The sequence below is a fragment of the Cheilinus undulatus genome, linkage group 17 (genome assembly GCF_018320785.1).
Source record: "Cheilinus undulatus linkage group 17, ASM1832078v1, whole genome shotgun sequence".
In the NCBI taxonomy this organism is placed as follows: Eukaryota; Metazoa; Chordata; class Actinopteri; order Labriformes; family Labridae; genus Cheilinus; species Cheilinus undulatus.
The window spans coordinates 37,311,881-37,331,908 of NC_054881.1; the positions used below are offsets into that span (position 1 = coordinate 37,311,881).

The following is a 20,028-nucleotide window of genomic DNA, read 5'->3' on the forward strand; positions in this document are numbered from 1 at the left end:
AGAATTTTCATATTATAGTCTGAATTCTAAGATTAGAGTCAGAATTCTGTGATCAAAGTCAGAATTTTCATATTATAGTCTGAAATCTAAGATTAGAGTCAGATTTGTCAGAATAAGAGCATTGAGATTAAAGTCAGATATGAGATTAAAGTCAGAATTTTCATATTATAGTCTGAAATCTAAGATTACAGTCAGATTTGTCAGAGTAAGAGCATCGAGATTAAAGTTAGATACGAGATTAAAGTCAGAATTTTCATATTATAGTCTGAAATCTAACATTGCAGTCAGATTTTCAGATTACAGTCAGTATTATGGGATTAAAGTAGCGTCAGGCTGCTGTTGGAATAATGGGGGTTATTATTTGGACAATCATCAAACAGTGCCGGTGTGTTGTGGACTTTAGGATGGTTCATTCATTTATTAAAAAAGCCTCACACAGAGGGAAAAATTATCCACACTGAAGGCCCAACATTGTTTTGGAGTTCTCCTCTGGGGAACGTGTTAGAACGTTTGGATTAAAATCAGGGTAAATTACTCTGACTCGACGTTTCCTGCTGAGTCTACAGGTCAAAGATGTCGATGTGATCTCCTGAGGTGAACTTGTCGTCCAGCAGCAGCTTCATCATTTGAGCACATGAATCCTCACAGGTGAGTAGTTTCCCCTCAGACAGTAAATCTAGGATCGACTTCTTGTGGCCGGAGTGGGCCGTTTTGGACAGAGCCTCCTTCAGCATGGCCGTGTCCAACGGACCTGAAACAAAACCCAGACAGACCATGATGAGATTCACCAGGAAACAGGAAAATAATGGTTGATTGACTACGGTGGCTCTAAAGGACAGATAAACTATCCAGGCTGCTGGAGTGTATCTTGTCTGTGGATTTTTCTCCAGACTCTATTATGTAAAACATCCCTCCATAAGACCTGTTTATGTAAAGTGGTGTTTTGGTTTCATGAATGAATTTCACATAATGAGGGAATTTCACAAAGCATTCTGGGACTGCTGACTTTTTACATGGATGGAAGATGACTGGACTTTGTTCTGATATACCAGGGGTTCTCAGCGTTGGGGTCGGAGACACTGAGAGGGGGTCTCCAGATGCCTTAAAAAAACTAAGAACATTTTTGAATTACACTGTTGCCATTTTCCACCAATTTTGATTAATTCTAACCCATTTTTATAACTTTTCCACCAATTTTGCTAATTTTTAACACAACTTAAAACTATTTTTTTCCAGTTTCTATCAATTTTCACCCCATTTCCACATATTTTTGCCACTTTAACCCATTTTTGCCATTTTTTGGTTATTTTTTGCCACTTTTATCTATTGTTGGCATTTCTAACCCATTTCTGCTACTTCTAAAAACTAATTTCACCACCTTTCTCACCATTTTTTTGCCATTATTAACCCATTCTAGCTATTTTTAACACATTTTAATTTTGTTTTTAACAAAAAGATTTACATTTTAAGAGGGTTCCTTACTACACAAATAAATTAAATTTTGTTTCTTTAATAAGAGTGGTTATTATTCAGGTTAAATATAAAATACCACAGCTTCATTTTACAATGGACAATGATTTTGCTGACCCCCAGTCTGGCTGGGCCCTGGGGGTCCCTGGCCATTGACACCTTCATTTTGGGGGTCATGGGCTGAAAAGGTTGAGAACCCCTGTGATATACAACACAACAGACACATGTCTGGAATGACACAATACAGCAGCTCTGTAGTCTCTCTCCTCTTTGCTGATATAAAACAAGATAATAAGAGAGATGTGTCATACTTGGGGATGCACCGAAATGAAAATTCTTGGCCAAAACTGAAAACCAAAAATGAGGAAACCAAAGCTGAAAACCTAAAACTATTTATATCATGTAATTTTTGAGTAGAGTGGGAGTTGGTTTGGAAAGTTACCAAAAAAAAAAAAAATAGTAATCTAAGTTGTCCAGCCATGATTAGACAAGCATCCATGCAGTTGACTTTCTCTGAGTCATTTCTGGTTGTTTTCTTCTGATCTGAACTTTTTTATCTGGTAGTCTCATGATAATGGTGAATCAGTACTTATTTAAAACTTTCTTTTCCTTTACCTCGGACCAAGTCTCAGGCTAAATATTCAGACTTTAATGACACAAACACAAAGTCCAGTCATTTTCTGACCTGGAGAGTAGTTGAGCACCCGTAGATCCGGCTCCTCCTGAGCCAGCACCCTCATCATCATCAGTCTGGCAGCCTTCCCACTGCAGTACAGCACCCAGGAAGGGTATGCCTGTATGGCGGCCATGGTGGACACATTCACCACGGTCCTCTTCAGACCAGGACGCTGAGGGAAACGCTGCAGGACGCCGGCGGTGAGGCAGAGGAAGGAGGTGACATTGAAAGACATGTACGAGTCGACTTCGGCCATGTTGGTGAAGTCTCTGATGAAGCGAGAAACGTCACCCAGAGAAGCTTAGAGGAGAGAGAGAGAAACTTCAACGTTTCTCAAATAAATGTTAATAAACTTTTTTTTTCCTTTTTGATCAATTAAGGTTTTATTCATAACTCTGTTCTAGACGAAATTACAATTTGGTGCCCCCCTGGTTCAGTAAATATAATGGAAAAATGTAGACAAACATTAAACAATATATTTGAAGCTGCTATTCTAAACTTAACACACAACATTAAGGAAATCAAACTGAAATTATGCTGAATAAGATAAAATGAGATAAGACATTTTTATTGATCCCCCTTTAGGGTAATCATACTAATGCTCCTGTAATATCAGTATAATAGCAAACTGCTCATAGATAACATTTAACTCTACTATTAATTATCAGCAGGGCTAATCTGTTTATCATCATCAAAGATAGTTCTTTTTACATTCATCAGTCCTAACACTCAGCAATAACATAACTTTGCCAAACTTAAAGATTCAGGGCTTTTGGAAAAACATTTTGGGCATAGGCCCTGCAAGCCCCCCCCCCCAGGGCTCCACCTCTGACTCATTATGAATTATCCACCACACGGGATTTACTCATCATAATGCCAAAACAGTGTCAAAAAACCTAGGGTTATAAACACATTGTGAAATAATTAATTACAGACATGTCTGAAGAGCACCTGCAGCAGTGTTTTTAAACCAGAATGATCATGGGAGCTCTACTAAAGAACCAAGTTAGAGGGCTACGTTGTGATCAGGTCTGGAGGTAGATTTTGGTCGCATTAAAGCCGTTTAAGATAGTAAACAACAGTCAAATTCCTTTAATGGGCAGAGAAGCTTTAACGCTCCTCATAGCTCTGCAGACCTATGTGCATCTCCACTGCACTGATGTGCCTCATGATGCACAGGAAGGGACTCTGGCACAGAGATACTGAGCCATCAAACTGTTATATCAGGGGAAATTCCTTCTATCCATAAAAATTGGCCTCTTTTCATATTGCATTTAATTTACGGACATGGACAAGGACAAGGACAAGAAGGGACATAAAGAGTAAAAACGTACTCTCTGTGGGAGCTGACTGAAGTACACTGCGCTCAAAAAACAATGTGTACATAAAGTCTGTAAATATGACCCTGACGTTACTCTTATCAATATAACCAGGGGTTAAATTAGTCCAGGCTGTCAGCTGTCATTGCTGATGTTTTTGGAGCGTTATGCCTGACGAGGATGTGAGAGTTTTCTTTCGTGCTCCATTCAGAGAGAAAGCTTTGATTAGAACAGTGAAAACCCATATTTGTCAAGGGCAGTGCTTAGGTGCCATTTCTATCCTTTTTAGTTTTAGTCTAGTTTTAGTCGACGAAAACTCACAACATTTTAGTCTAGTTTTAGTCCATAAAAGTCCTCACATTTTCGTCTTTACTTTTAGTCCAAGCATTTATTTTCTTGCCTAAATTTGGTGTCAAATCATGGTACTGTGTTCTCTGTACCCTGCCAAACCTGGGGTCCCTACTTTCTACAGCTGAGAGGCAGAATTGCTACAGATGCATTGCATTTTGACAGATTTACCCACAGTGGAGAAATAGGCCTATCACAGATTTTGAATGTCTGACAAAAAATAAATTATGCTTTGGTCTAGTTTGAGTTATTTTGACAAAAATTAGTCCTCACAGATGTTTTTTTGTTAGTTTTAGTCTAGTTTTTGTCAAGGAAAAAAAAGGCTGTCGACGAATAGTTTTAGTCATAGTTTTAGTCAACGAAATGAACACTGACTGGACTGGACCGAGAGACAGAGAGCGGCGAGGTTTGACTGTTTCACGAACGAGGGGCGCAGAGGTTACAGGAGTGCAGGAGTTGATGATCTGTTACCTGATGGCGCCCCTCTTAGCGTGGCTCCCTAGGCAACCCCCTACATCACCTATGCCAAGAACCGGCCCATTACCTGCGTTGTTGATGAGTATCACGTGATCCATGTCTTCGTCAAAAGCCTCTCCAGCCTGCTTCAGCACTCTCTCTGGTCCCTCCTTCTCTCCCAGATCAGCGGGCACAATCACAGCCTTCAGGCCGGCTCTGCCTGCCTCTGAGGTGGTCAGCTCCTCCTGCAGAGCCCGGAGGTCGTCAGCGGAGCGGGCGGTCAGCACGAGCGCCGAGCCCGGCTTCACCACCCGGGACATGTGCAGAGCCACAGCCCAGCCGAAGCCTCTGGAGGCCCCGGTGATGATGCAGAGGACCCGGCCCATCGTGGACGACATGGTGAAAGAGAGGAGAAGGAGCGAGAAAAACCGAGATAAACTTTTCAGAGAGGATGCTGATCACAAACTTAAGTCTGAGCTTCTCTTCTTTATTTATAGCCATTTAATCTGCACAGTGTCGCCATCTCCTGGTCAATTATCCACACACATAACTTGTTCATCTTTAAAAACAGCAGAGATGAAAATGTGAATGAAAGTACGGAAGAGTATTAGCGCCACTGAAAAAAAAAAAAATTTGAGACAATTTTTTTTTTTTTCAATTGTGAGATTAAAGTCAGAATTCTGAGATTAAAGTCAGAATTCTGACTTTATTCTTCAAATGAAAAAAAAGGCTCAAATTTTTTTTTCAGAATTCTGAGATTAAACTCAGAATTCTGACTTTAATCTCAGAATTCTGACTTTTTTCTCACAAGTGAAAAAAAAAATTTGTCTCAATTTTTTTTTTCAGTGGCCCTAATACTCTTCCGTATAAAAGCAATAGATCTTGATGACTGAATTTGCCAGTCATGGAAACTCTCATGTTAATGAATGGAATTATAAATCCACGGGTATCACTATGGGATATAAAGTGCCTCGTTATTTGGTAAGAAGTCAAATTTTTGACCTGTTGTAAAATGATAAACTCCAGCTATCTGTAATCTGCTCACTCTACTACTGTAATAATCAGTGGATCATTGACTCCATATCCCATAATCCACCATGGCTGACATCTGATGGTTTCATCTCTCTGCATGACAGAACTGAAGTCCAGATCTGACTCTACCCTCAGTGCTGACATTTAGATAAGGAATAAGACCAGATAGGAATCAGAGGACGTGAGGAAACTCAGCTAGGACATGAATGATCAGAATTCTCACTGTTATGTAAGTTTCCATTGGTGTGGATGAGTCTCACTCAGAGGTCAAACAGGTTTCTCCAGAAGTTTTTTATGACTGTTTAACAGTGATAACTGTATGCTCTTTAAAAGTGAACAGGGCCATCATTAGAAGATTTAAGAAGCGCTTTGTTTGTTTCCACATTCTCACCTGGTCTGAGGCAATAATCCATCATGTGCTTGTATCATATTAGAGGCGTCCCCACTCTTCAAACAACTTTGCTATCTCAGTCTGAGCAATCCATCCATGAACCAACATCTGTGGTGTAGTAATTAGTAAATCCACGATACTGAGGACAGTTTTATTGAAAAGACAGAGCTGAATAGTCCGTCCCTTTGCAGTTTTGACACACTGAGTGGGGCCATGCTGTAATGATGCATCCAGGTGCACAGGGGCGCCGTCAGGGATTTTGGGCCCCATGAAAAGAAATCTCACTGGGTCCCCCCACAGCTGGCCATCAGGCCGGCAGAAAATTTTGATTATGTTTTACATAAAACTATGCATTTTAATGATATTTTTGACTATCACTCCCATATTTGTGAAAAGAGCAACATGACAGTTACTTGGTAGGGGAAGCACTGAAAATACAATGAAATTCATTTAGATTCAATTATTTGCTACAAGACTGATGCTCTACATGCAGGTCTAATTTATCTCCAAAACTGTGGACTCACAGGTGATGGCATTAGATTTGTGGTAAAAAAAAAAAAAAAAAACATAACTAGGCTATATGGTTGTTGCTATTTAATCTTCTGATTTCAAGAAAATGTAAATATTCCTCTGATTGGATTGAAAGCAGTCACCCAGTCTGCACGCATTAGAAATGTTCTCTGTTCCTACTGCAAAGCAGGGGGTGAGAGTCCCAAACTACTGACCAAACATTATATTTCAGAGATAGCTTATGCTTTTTAAACCATTAAATTGTTCTGAAATAAATACAGACTATAGGATTTTTATTTCAGAACGATTCTTTATTCTGTAATGTTTTTTCTCCATAATAATCGATTAATTGAACACACAGCTGCTCACCTCCTTCTTCAGGGGGTACTTGGGCTTGCTCAGGTGGGGCGGGACTGACAGACAGCTGCTGCTGCTCTTGACGTGTCTATTCGGAACGTGCGTAATTTTTTGACTGATTGAATGTGAGCAGAGCAGCTTTCTAAACGTGTGCCTGCATTGATTATTTAACTAAAACAACAGTGACATGTATAAATCCAGAGTTTTCTTCAGAAATGCAAATATGGGGAGAAAAGTGAGCTAGCTTATAAAGTATGTACAAAGTTAGGAATAGACAACAGGCTAATGTTCCAGATCTTACCATTACATGAACCACTAACTGTTAGTGGTTCCCAAATGGTGTGCCATGGCACACTGGTGTGCCTTGAGACAAGTCAAGTGTGCCTTGTAAATTCGTCTGACTTTACATAAGTACTACAACTATGCAACAACTAAAGAGACTATAACCAGTGTCCTTACTGCATGCAAGCGTTACATGTTGCATTGCATCATATAGCATTGCATGCTCACTGTCCATCTGTTATCTGTTAAATATGCAAATGTAAATTTACATGTAAAAATATGACATCTCATGCTTTTACTTAGAAAATCTGAGGTATGGTGCCTCTGACCGCTGTGAGCCACATAGTTTTATCTCCATGTTAGCACAGGTCAGACCATAAAAATTCATAAATGGGTATGGAGAATATCCATGCAACACACTCCTCTTTATAAAACAAGCCACAAAGTTTCGGGATTGAGAAAAGTGGAAGAAAATTAAGAATATCCTCTGGTGGGACACTCCTGGTGTCTTCTCATCCTTTGTGCAACCTCTTCCCTTGTTACTTGTCCATCTTAATAGGAGCGACAGAGAGAAAATAGGAACAGGGTGACTGGGGATAAACCTGGGGAGCTGCAGTGCATCACTTGCAGAGCGTTAGGATGCTAAACTCTGTAATCAAACTGATGTAACTGACACTTGCTCACATTGCATGCAGTTGGGACAGGGACATGTTGCTACCTGCTACACATGCTAAAGAGGCTATTTTGCAAGGACATTAATATGGTGTACCTTGAGACATCAGCTTGCTTTTTGATGTGCCTTGGGCAAAAAAAGTTTGAAAACCATTGCACTAACAGACCCACCTTGCCCATGAAAGAACTGGGTGACATACTGTCAACCCTTCGCTTCTTTCTCCTCTCTGGGCCCCTAGAATCCTTCTCCTTATTCTCCCCTTTTCGGCGCCCCTGCAGGTGCATCACAGTTAATGAGGCCACTTGCCCTTATTTTTCATAATTTATCTTCACTTCACAAATTTAATTGAACAAATATGGTTTAAAATGCATTCTAATAAGTTTTCCTTGAGGGCTGGTACTTTGTACTTTATTGTTCCTGCTGTGCAGCCTGTTCACTGTTGTCAGTCTCCATTATTCTGCCCCCATGGTAAGTTGATTTCCAGTGTGCTCCACTAAAACACTTAAAAATAACCTTGTTTTTCTTGGTAGAGGTAATATTTCAGAGCTGAAGGAGGTAATTCTGACAACTTCAGCAACTTTCAAAGTGAAAGAAGATCAGTAAAGGACACAGGAAGTTCCATCCGGGTCTTTCCTCAGGACCCACCTCCAGCTCCCTAACCCTTTATAGGGCACTCATTCACACAGATGGAAATTCAAAATTTAAGACCTAAGATGTTTTTGACTGAAATAGCTTTTGATTTCAGTAAATATGATCTCCTAATGCTGCAAATTCAATGAATGACCATTTTCAGTTCTTTACAACCAATAAAATCTTTTAAAACTCTGTTTTGCATAATAATGTGGAACAGTGCATTTTGAGGTTTTGATTTTTTAAAAATAATGGTTATCATTATGAAGTTTGTTCAAATTGGAATTATGCTCTAACGGCTGATGATTTGAAAAATATTCTGTGTATCATTTGCATTAATATTTAGGAAAATAAGAGAAAAATGTCATTTACATAATAATGTGGAAACCGGTGTAGAGATGTGGCTTGAAGTGCTGTTGTGTGATTAATCCAGGTGTGTCAGGCTCCTGTCGGTTTGAATTTGTTCATAGAATTATAGGGGTTATTGTTTTTACTTTCATTGGACAGTGTGTTGTGTGTCATTCATTCATTAAAAAGCTTCACACAGAGGCACAAATTAACCACACTGAAGACCAAATAAAGTTTTGGTTCTCTTCTGAGGAATGTGTTAGAACATTTGGATTAAAATCAGTATAAATTACTCTGACTTTGCGTTTCCTGCTGAGTCTACAGGTCAAAGATATCAATGTGATCTCCTGAGGTGTACTTGTCGTCCAGCAGCAGCTTCATCATTTGAGCGCATGAATATTCACAGGTGAACATCCTCGTTGAGGCCAAATCACACATCATCCTCTTGTGGCCAGAGTGGGCCGTTTTGGACAGAGCATCCCTCAGCAGGGCTGTGTCCATCGGACCTGAAACAAAACACATATATCACCGGAAATAAGAAAGTAATGGTTCATATCAACTATGGTGGCTCAATGACATCAAGAAGCACACATTAGGCCCTCACAGAGGCAGACGGACAGGAGCTGATTGGGGATTTTAGGCAAACATTAAGTTCAGCTCGGTCAAGCTGGTCTGCCAAAAGTTAGTTAAATGGTGATGTTCTGCCAAGCTCAGTTCAGGGAAAGGAATGTCCAAAGAACAGGTCAATGAATGTTTGTCCAGTGTTCATATAATAGTTGATCTGTGACCTTAATGTTCATTGGATGATAGTGATAACAGAAGAACTGCTGTGATCGGATCAGAAGTCAGGTGAGGCGATACTTTTAACAGTGTATAAAACCATGGCTTTATTTGGGACTCCATGTAATTTAACAGGGAGGAAACTTTGACACAAACAGGTATAAATGTTAATTATTAAAGGTGGCACCTAACTAAACACATTATCCTTTAACTGAATGTGGTGTCTGTTTTTCTGAGTATTTTACATCGGTGTTAACAGCAGCTAACATAGCTGCTTTATATCACTTTGTATTTTCTGTAAACTCTACCAGTCATGACAAGCAGTTTCACATCTACAGTGTCAGTATGATCAGTTCTTACCATAATATTTCAGACATGGTTGTTTAAAGCACGAGTCATTAGCATACAAGTGCATCTCAATACATACAAATATAATTTCTGATCAGCTGACAAAACCCCCTAAAAATTCAAGTCAAGATCCAGGCTTGCAGCCATGCATTTGAATTTCTCTGAGTCATTTCTGGTTGTTTTCTCCAGATCTTACCTTATTTATCTCATAGTCTCATGATAACGGTGAATCAGTACTTTTTAAAAACTTTATTTTCCTTTCCCCTTTCCCTCAGACCAAGTCTCAGGGTAAATATTAGGACTTTGATGATCCAAACACAAAGCTCACTAATTTTCTGACTTGGAGCGTAGCTGAGCACCCGTAGGTCCGGCTCCTCCTGAGCCAGCACCTTCATCATCATCACTCTGGTAGCCTTACTGCTGCAGTACAGCACCCAGGAGGGGAACGCTCGCATGGCGGCCATGGTGGACACGTCCACCACAGTCCTCTTCAGACCAGGGCACTGAGGGAAACGCTGCAGGATGCCGGCGGTGAGGCAGAGGAAGGAGGTGACATTGAAAGACATGTACGAGTTGACTTCGGCCATGTTGGTGAAGTCCCTGATGAAGCGGGAAACATCACCAAGAGAGCCTGAGAGGAGAGAGAGCGAGAGTTAGGGGGTTTCTGTCCATTCTTGCACAAACAATAGGGTGTTACATCGACAAGAGCAGTGGTTCCCGACATTTTTCCTTGGAGACCACTGCCCTAACTGCAATCTAAGAAAAGATGACGACTCTCAAGGCCGACACAAATAAAAACTGATTCATTGCAACTGCAATATATTTCAGCATTTTCACTGATAAAACACTACAAAAAGATCTAAAAATGTTCTACTTACCAAGTTACCTTTATATAAAATATTTAATAAGGGTTTTACCATGATTTTAGCTAGTGAGTTTGATTTTTTCCCGTGTTTTCCTAACACTAAAGGGCTAGTTTCTGGTTCTGTGTATCTGTGAGATTCTCCTCTTTCTAACTGTGCAAAACGCAAAAAAGTTTACTCAATATTTCATACTTTAAATGAGTGTGTTAACCACTTGAAGTCCAAACGGCCAGAGTAGGGACAGGGAGGGGGACAAACTGGAGCAAAAAACACAACAATTTAGGATTTAGGATGTAGAAAATCTGTACATATTTATGATTTTCATGGCACCATTTTTGAACCAGTACACCCACAAAGTCCTCAGAGATATTACGGATTATTGGAGCAACAATGTGGTGTGCAAATCAACACAGACAAACAGATTTGCCGCTTATTATAGTAGTAAGATACAATCCATTATTTTATGATCATTCAACATGAATTAACTTCATGAAATATAATTTCTATGGTTTACTTGAAATGACCTCTCATGGCCCACCTGCAGCTTCTTCTCTGGCTGTCTCTTTGTGGCTACAGGAACACTTTAGGACCTGTAGCCTGGACCGTTTTTAATGCACAGGCTCACTTGAGCCCAGGGGCCCTTCCATGGGAGGGGGCCCAATAAGGCCAGGAGAGTAACAAGAATCATGCTCATTTGGTTTGTTTTAACATCTTTATGCTAGTTTTTAATGTTTTTTCACTGAATGTCCTGAATTGTGGTTCAGTTTTGTGGTTTTTTTTCTTGTTGTTGTTCTGTCATTGAAACACTGAATCTCCCATCTACAAAGCAAATGCACTTTTTTCAGTTCTAATGAAGAAACCTTGAACTTTAAACCCTGAAAGAGAGAGTTGTGTCTGCAGCTTCAGTACACAGTCAGGCTGTGGGTGCCAGTACCAAATCCTTAAACAAACATGTCCTTTAACCCTCAGGGATCACTAGGGACATTTTTGTCCATTTTGGCAAATATTCGTCTTTATCTGCTCACCATTTTGGCTGTGTTAGTCCATATGGTCTAATTTTTTGTAACAAAGTATATTTCTTGGCAAAGTTTCACATTCAAATTCGAATTGCTCTAATAGGTCAGGGGAATACTGTGAAACAAATTTACCACCCTTTAAAGTCATTAAGGACAAAAATGTACACTTCCAAAAACTGCTATAAAAACTTAACAGATTGATATTTTTTTTCTACTTTTCCTATCTTGGATGGCTGGGGAATTATTTCTAAATCCAGACCAGTCCATGATTAGCCAAAATATTGACTTTGATGCATTATTAGTTTTTGTGTAGCATCCAATTTAAAATTTACGACCCTTTGAAGCCATTCAGGACAAAAACTTCCACTTCCAAAAATGGCAATAAAAATAGTATACATTCATGTTTTTTTCTGCTTTTTTGGGTCAGATCTTTTGATAAAAACAATCAAATATTGAATAATTTTCAGATTTTAACCCTTTATATGCCAGTCTGATTACAGGATGGTAATATTTTTTTCTAAAAAAACCCCCACAAAACATTACTTATTTTCCCAGAAAACTAATGTTAGGGAGGTGGGGGGTGTTTTTTTTAAATCAGTCCTAGGTATGTTCAACATTAGCCAAAATATTGACTTTGACGCATTATTAGTTTTTGTGCAGCATCCAATTTAAAATTTATGACCCTTTCGAGTAGCTTTTGGACAAAAACATCCCACTAACTCCCATTCAGACCACATTTTTTGATCTTACAGCCATTGCATGATATAATCATGCATTCTGTAATGTTATGGTTTCTTTTTTGAGAAAAATAGTCAAATTTGTCATTTTTATCGTTCACTAAAATCATCCATTTCCCCATCATAGGCCCATGCATGAAAAGCCTGTAATTTCATTAGTATTTGTCCTTGTGTTATTGAGCTTATTAGGCTATTTTAAGATTGTGTTTGTATGTGTGCATGTGTGTGTGCACGTGTGTGTGTAAACAGCTAAAGTTGTTTAAGAGATTTATGCAAAAAAAAAAAACCTGAAAAAAATATCAATCTGTTAAGTTTTTTTTTAGCAATTTCTGGAAGTGGACATTTTTGTCCTTAATGGCTTTAAAGGGTCGTAAATTAAAGTGATGCCTGAGGGTTAACTGTACAGGAGCTCCATGGTCAGGTGGTCATGGCGGTGTAACCAGTATTTTTTATTAACACGTTGAGGCTGTTGAGGCTTGTTTTGGTCATTCTTTTTAATGTTTGACTTTTAATGTCCATCCATCCATTATCAACACCACTTATCTCATTCAAGGTCAGGGGGCAGGGCTGAAGCCTATCCCATCTGTCCCTGGGCGAGAGGCGGGGTACACCCTGGACTGGTCGCCAGCCAATCACAGGGCTGACACGCTCACTCTCACAGCCAATTTAGAGTCACCAGTTCACCTAACCAGCATGTTTTTGGTCTGTGGGAGGAAGCCGAAGTACCGGGAGAGAACTCACACATGCACAGGGAGAACATGCAAACTCTGGAAGACTCTCTCCGGGATTCAGACTGGGAACCGTTTTGCTGTAAGCTAACTTCTGCTCTGCTGTGCAGTCCTGTGTTAACGTTAGAAACACAAATTATGGAGGGTAAGTTTTACCTTAAACAGAATTTAACAATGTTAACGTCCGAATCTATAATGGGTCAATAATAACCTCTGAGGACTTTTTGTAAACACTCTGCCTGTTGGCAACTAAAGATGTCCCACTAAAATCCATTAAAACCACAATTTTTATCCTCTAGCCAGTGCAGTAAAAAAAAACATGCATTTATGAAATGAGGCTTTCATTCTGGAGCCACTGCTTCAAATTAAGAGTTTTTCCTGTTTGTCATCAAATGTCATCTATTTTCACATATTTGGCATGAGGGGAAACTGCAGATTTTTTCCTGTTTTTTTTTACAGGAGCATTATTCTAAAGATTTATTGAAATCTTAAAATGAAAGAAATGTAATAATGCATAAAAATCAAAGCTGTTCCTCAGTATTAACATATTCAAGGCTGCAAAAATTCCCTTCAAGGAAATACAATTTGCATGCAGTATATTAAAAATATTTCATTTAAAAATATACATTATTGTGTTTTTACATTACAGTTGGACTGGTTGCAGTTTCTAAAGATTTAATCAGTATTTGGTCTCTATGATCAAGTCTGATCTTGATTTTAGAAAAAATAATGCAATATAAGTTGGAATGAAAAAAGTCATATTATTTTTATTGTTTTATGTAAGGTGTCATTTTTGGCTACTTATGGAATGTAGCATTTTATATCATCTGAGTGTTAAAAAATTAAAATGTACAGGGAAAAAAATACGACATAGAAAGAAATATTCTAATGCTATGGGATCAATTGTTTATGTTTTACCTTTTTAATACATTTTTGCACAACTGCAACAAGTTATTTAAAAAATCACAGGTATTTTCTGCACATATCCCTAGCTCAGTTTAGGAAAATGCATATAATTTCACATTTGTGGTACTTAAATAAAATCTATTTTCATGTGATATTTTCAAGAGGTTATACCTCTGGACATTTTCAGCTCCATGCAGTCTCATCTTTAGTGAAAAAAAACTGTGAAACTGTGAAAAAAACTGTGAATTTTATTTTAACCATCACTGCAGCCCTGCAATGATCTGGGCTTTATGGAGGATTGGCTGGACTGGCAGAGTGGCTAGACCACGGGTGTCAAACTCAAGGCCCGGAGGCCAAATGTGGCCCGTGATGCAGTTTTACCCGGCCCACAAGATCATATCCTAATTAGAACTGGCCTGCTGCTATGAGGTCTGCAGATTTCCTCCAGTATAAAAATGTAAATTTGACCTTGAAGATTAAAAAAAGCATTGTTAAGTTATGAAAATCTAAAAAAGTTGAGAGTAGAAATAATTAGATAAAAAGTCAGGAATGAGGGAAAGAAATTAATTTGTGTTTTCATTTCATATTTTCATTTTACATTGGCATCCCAAGAATATGACTGAAACTTAGGATTTTGACTTTTTATTTCATATTTTGACCTTTTAAATTCATAATTTTGACATTTCTTTCTCGTATTGTGGCCTTTATGATTCACAGTTTTTCATTTTAAATCAAATCTTGACCTTTTAAAATCCTAACTTTGACTTTTAAACCCATGTTTTCACTTTTCAAACTCCTCAGCAAGAATTTGATATCATATTTTGACCCTTTGGAGTCACAATTTTGAATTTTATCTTCTATTTTGACTCTTTAAACTCTTGATTTTACATTTTATATCATATCTTGACCTCTAAACTAATGGTTTTAACTCTCTATCTCATATATTTGTCTTTTAAAAACCATATTTAGACTTTTAATTTTGTATTCTGACTTTTAGCTACTTTTTATCTCAGATTTATTGATGCTGTGATATTTAACCATTTTGCCTTTTTTTTTTTTAGAAATCTTAAATCATTTATCATCACTATTTAAATCCCCCTAAATTCATTACCCATGAAAACATGGTTGACAGTTTTCAGTTAAATGTTGACCCTGTTAGGCCCTCTGGTTAAACTTAAATTCAGATTTCGGTCCCTGCTGTGATTGAGTTTGACACCCCTGGGCTAGACAGAAGCCTCTTCTCAATTCAACACACACGAGAGCCTGCTTAGCTTTCATGTGGAATATTTTGCAAACGTTGAGCAGACTTTCAGGTGTTTTGCACTGAGGAGAGGAGAGCTCTTAGACGAGTCCTGGTTGAGAATTCTGGAGGCCACTGCAGAAATGTTTTTGTAGCCTTGCCCAGATCTGCACCTGTCACCAATCCTATCACTGAGCTCTGCAACTCCTTTGATCTCATGGCTTGGTTTCTGCTCTGATATTGTCAGCTGTGAGGCCTTCTATAGAGAGGTGTGTGCCTTTCTAAGTCATGGTCAATCAATTTATTTACCACAGGTACACAAGGTGTAGAAAAATCTCAGCAAAGATCCAATCACAGCAGTTCTTCTGTCACAATTGTTCTGTGAACATTAAGAGCCCAGATCAAATATCATATGAACATCTGACAAACATTCATTGACCTGTTCTTTTGATGCCCACTGTTCCTTCCCTGAACTGAACTTGGCAGAACATTACCATTTAACTAACTTTTGGCAGACCAGCTTGACCGAGCTGAACTTAATATTTGCCTAAAATCAGCTCCTGTCTGCCTTCTCTATTTGTGGATGACCTCAATTATCCTTTCAATATTGGGGTTTCTATACACTTTTTAAAAATCAAATTTAAGAATTTTTTAAGATCTGAACTGAAGACCAGAACTTAGAAAAAATAATACCACTTTTTGCATGGTAAACAGTCAGAAATGAAAGAAATGAGATTTCATGGTACACTGGACCAGGACTGAATTTTCTGATTTGATAAAATGTTTCTGAAATTTTAAATGGTTTAGGACAAATACACTGTTTTTGGCCAGAAACACCCAAATTTGATGACTTATGGCATATTAAATGCCTCTATTCTATCAAAATGTTTTATGGTTATATTCATGATAACATATTTTTGCAAGTGTGCTGAGTTGATTCTAAACAGTTTAACTATTTATAAGCAGAATAGAGCTTTGACAAGGAAGACCTCTTAACATTAGGGTGTATGGATTTTGCAGGGTTTAAATAGGCAACCTGGTAGCCAAGCTGTTAGAGAACTGGACTGGGGATTATTAACTCACTATGACTTCAGTAAAATCAGACAGGAGGCACTTAGTCATAATGGGGAACTGAGTGTTGATAATTAGGGAACAATGATTTTAAACTACTGTAGCATCAGGCTGCATCATAGCAAAATAGAAAAGTGAAGGGGTTCTGAATGCTTTTGAATGATCTGTAGTTAGCAATAGTGCTGCCAAAGCTAGATGTGCAAACCAGTCAACAAACTGTTGTATTATTGTTTACTGAAAAAAGCTCATTTTTAAGGGGTGCAAAACTCCTGTCAAACCCCTGTGGTTGAGCTGAATTTTTCTCTTTTTTAGTGCTCTGACTCTCAGAAAGTATTGTGAGGTACACAGGTGGACAAAATAGTTGGTACCCTTCTGTTAAAGAAAGAAAAACCCACTATAGTCACTGAAATAACTGTAAACTGGCTAAAGTAATGGTACGTAAAAGTTCACTGAAAATTAGCTAATGAAAATCAGACAGTGCTTTTGAATTGTGATTAAAAAGAACCATTTTAAAAACAAACTAATTAAACTGCACTGGACTAAATTAATGGTATCTTTAACTTTATATTTTGTTGACTACCTTTTGAGGCAATCACTGCAATCATACAATTTCTGTTACTCTCAATGAGATTTTTGCAGCCGTCTCAAGTATTTTTGGCCCATTCCTGGTAATCAAATGGCTCCAGCTGTCTCAGGTTTGTAGGGTGCATGTTTCATCTCCTTCCACAGATTTTCGCCAGGATTTAGATCTGGGCTCATAGCAGACTTCTTCAGAATAGTCCAGTGTTTGGTTCTTAGCCATCCTTAGATGTTTTAGCTCTGTGTTTGGGCTCGTTATCCTTTTACAGGACCCATGACCTGAGACTAAGGCCCCGTCCAAGCGGAGACGAAAACGATATATTGCCGTTTCGTTTTGAACAAGCTTTCCGTAAAGATGGGATAGTTTCAGGAAATATCCACGTAAGGACGGAACCACTGAAAACGCTGTAGTGCATACGCCATCTGTACGCGGCGCTGTATTGCTGCCACGGAAATGCATCAAAAGAGAGAAGTAGATCACAGAAAACTGACATAAACTTTCCCTTCTGGTTGTTCTCCATGCTGGATTTAAGAACATCTGGTGTATGCGTTTTTGCGGTGGTGGTAAAGGAACGTCATTTGCTTTAAAAGCCGTAACAAGCTCTGTAGCTTTCTGCAGCACGAACACAAACCTGTAACCCACCATTGTTGTTTCGGCCGGACCTGCGCAGGTGTCTTAAGAGAGCTACACTATGTGTGATGTAATCGTTTCAAGAAAGATGCAGTTGGCTGTCCACACGGAGACAAAACGGTAGTCGTTTATGGATTTGTGCACTCTGGGACCTGTTTTCAAAAAGTATTGTTTACAGTTACACAAAACGCAGTTTCCGTGTGGATGAAATGCCGATACAACAAAAAACTTTTGCGTATACTCCTGAATTTGTCTCCATGTGGATGGGGCCTATGACCTGAGACCAAGACCAAGCTTTCTGACACTGAGCAGCACATTTGGTTTCAGAATGCCTTGATAGTCTTGAGATTTCATCGCACCCTGCACAGATTCAGGATCCCCTGTGCCAGATGCAGCAAAGCCGCCCCTGAAAATAACCGAGCCTCCTCCATGTTCCACGTAGCTACAGTCTTCTTTTCTTTGCTTCATTTCTGCATCTGTGAACATAGAGCTGATGTGACTGTCCAAAAAGCTCCAGTTTTGTCTCGTCTGTCCAAAGGACATTCTCCCAGAAGCTTTGTGGGTGTCAGTGTGTATTTTGGCTGATTCAAGTCTGGCTTTTTGATGATTTGCTTCCAACAGTGGAGTCTTCCTCAGTCATCTTCCATTAACTCCACTTTGGCTCAAACAGCAATGATGGTCCGTTCTGACTCTGTTGTACCTTGGCCTTGGAGTTGACTGCAAATCTCTCCCGCTCTTCTTCCAAGAGGGTTGGCTTCAGCCTCATGGACCTTAAACTTCTGAATAACCTGGTCAGCTGTAGTCACAGGAACATGGAGCTGCTTGGAGACGGTCTTATAGCCTTTACCTTTAACATGCTGGTCTATTATAGTCTCTAATCTCCTGGGACAACTGTCTCCTTAGATTTCTGTGCTCCATGTTCAGTGTAGTGCACACCATGATACCAAACAGCACAGTAACTATTTTTCAGCCTTTAAACTGACTGATTGAAGACACCTGTGAGGCTAATTACAGGACACACTATAGTTTAACATGTCCTTATGGTCACATTAGTTTACAATTTTAAAAGGGGAACCATCATTTTAGTCTAGGCCGGTTTCATTAGTTTGTTTTAAATTGACTCTGTTGAACCATGATTTTAAAACTATGTCTAATTTACATCAGTTAATAACATTTATTTAGTATTACTTTGTCAGTTTACAGTTATTTCAGTGACCACTGTGGGATTTTCTTTCTTAGGGGGAGGGTATCAGCTTTTTTGTCCATGTGTGTAAATATTCCAGGACTGTTACATTTACAGTGCCTGCAGCTCCGTGTTTCACATTTTCCCATTCTAGTCGGTATGTAAGGATTTTGCTCTTGCTTTAAGGTCAATATGTAGAGCTGTGTTACAAATTCCAGGGTCACCGATAAGGTAGATAAGATCGTTTACATTAAATAGAACAAAAGTGCATAAGATGCAACTCTGAACCAGATTCAGTTTTCTTAAAATATTTAAATTAAAGTAAGACTTAAATTTTTTTTACCTGCATCCCTTTAAATTTACAATACCAATCTTGAATAAAACACTATTTTGGCATTTTCATCTGAATTAGTATTAGTTTAGTTTAAGAATGTAAATTTTATTATGACCTCTCTTTATTTTAATATAAAGGTCTGTTTAGTTTTACTAAAGCAACCTGACGGTTTCCAGCTTTAAACTGATGAATCTTTAACTCTTTATAGATTTTGGATCAATGCAGGTTATATTCATGACTCTCCAGGTGTTTAGTAGTTACCTGCGTTGTTGATGAGTATTACGTGATCCATGTCTTCATTAAAAGCGTCCCTAGCCTCCTTCAGCACTCTCTCTGGTCCCTCTTTTAGTCCCAGATCAGCGGGCACACTCACAGCCTTCAGGCCGGCTCTGCCTGCCTCTGAGGCGGTCAGCTCCTCCTGCAGAGCCCGGAGGTCGTCAGCGGAGCGGGCGGTCAACACGAGCGCCGAGCCCGGCTTCACCACCCGGGACATTTGCAGCGCCACAGTCCGGCCGAAGCCTCTGGAAGCCCCGGTGATGATGCAGAGGACCCGGCCCATCGAGGACGACATGGTGAAAGAGACAGACCGAGATAAAACCAAGGTAAACTTCTCATAGAAGATACTGATCTTAAAGTGATGTTTCATCTCACCTGCTTGACCTTTAACTTGCATCTAATCTGCGCAGTGTCGCCATCTCCTGGTCAAACAATAATCTGCACACATAACCTGTAAATAATTTATATAGATCAAAAACTACTGTAGTTATGAAAACTTGGATAATAGAAACAAAAATTAATGAGTGAATTTGTCAGTAATGGAAGCTCTCACATACTTGTTAATGAATAGAATTATAAATCTGAGGTCATCATTATGGGATAAAAATGTCCAGTCATTTGTTAGAAAGTCAAAGTTTTGAGATTAAAAGTAGAAATTGCATTAAAAGTCTACAATTGGGGATAAATGTTCAAAGTTTTCTTAAATTGTGTCGTTCTTATGAATAAAAAATCCAAATGTTGACTTTCAAAAGACTGAACCATAGTCCATCCCTGTGCCGCTTGGACAAATTAGTAATACCACTACTATTACAAAGTACCTACTACAACCCAACTTCAAAAATAC

The 20,028-nt window shown here is 38.8% G+C and overlaps 3 protein-coding genes across 3 annotated transcripts in view; 1 reads left to right on the top strand and 2 right to left on the bottom strand.

Annotated features, from left to right (window-relative positions):
• Positions 1–318: 318 nt before the first annotated feature.
• LOC121524815 (sepiapterin reductase-like) lies at positions 319–6,000 on the bottom strand. Its single transcript, XM_041810329.1, has 4 exons — positions 5,978–6,000; positions 4,358–4,707; positions 2,156–2,446; positions 319–751 (listed from the first exon to the last, which is right to left on the bottom strand). Exons 1-4 carry the CDS (start codon positions 5,998–6,000, stop codon positions 561–563), a joined length of 855 nt encoding a protein of 284 aa, XP_041666263.1. The 3' UTR covers positions 319–560.
• Positions 6,001–8,810: 2,810 nt separating this feature from the next.
• Positions 8,811–19,488, bottom strand: LOC121524957 (sepiapterin reductase-like). The gene is made up of 3 exons (XM_041810588.1): positions 19,170–19,488; positions 9,961–10,251; positions 8,811–8,998 (listed from the first exon to the last, which is right to left on the bottom strand). Exons 1-3 carry the CDS (start codon positions 19,477–19,479, stop codon positions 8,811–8,813), a joined length of 789 nt encoding a protein of 262 aa, XP_041666522.1. The 5' UTR covers positions 19,480–19,488.
• nadk2 (NAD kinase 2, mitochondrial) overlaps positions 19,392–20,028 on the top strand; it is a 30,919-nt gene continuing 30,282 nt past the window's right edge. Inside the window, exon 1 of the mRNA XM_041810587.1 lies at positions 19,392–19,510. Within this exon, the coding sequence (XP_041666521.1) occupies positions 19,445–19,510 (66 nt within the window). The 5' untranslated portion in view covers positions 19,392–19,444. The remainder of the gene's footprint in view (positions 19,511–20,028) is intronic.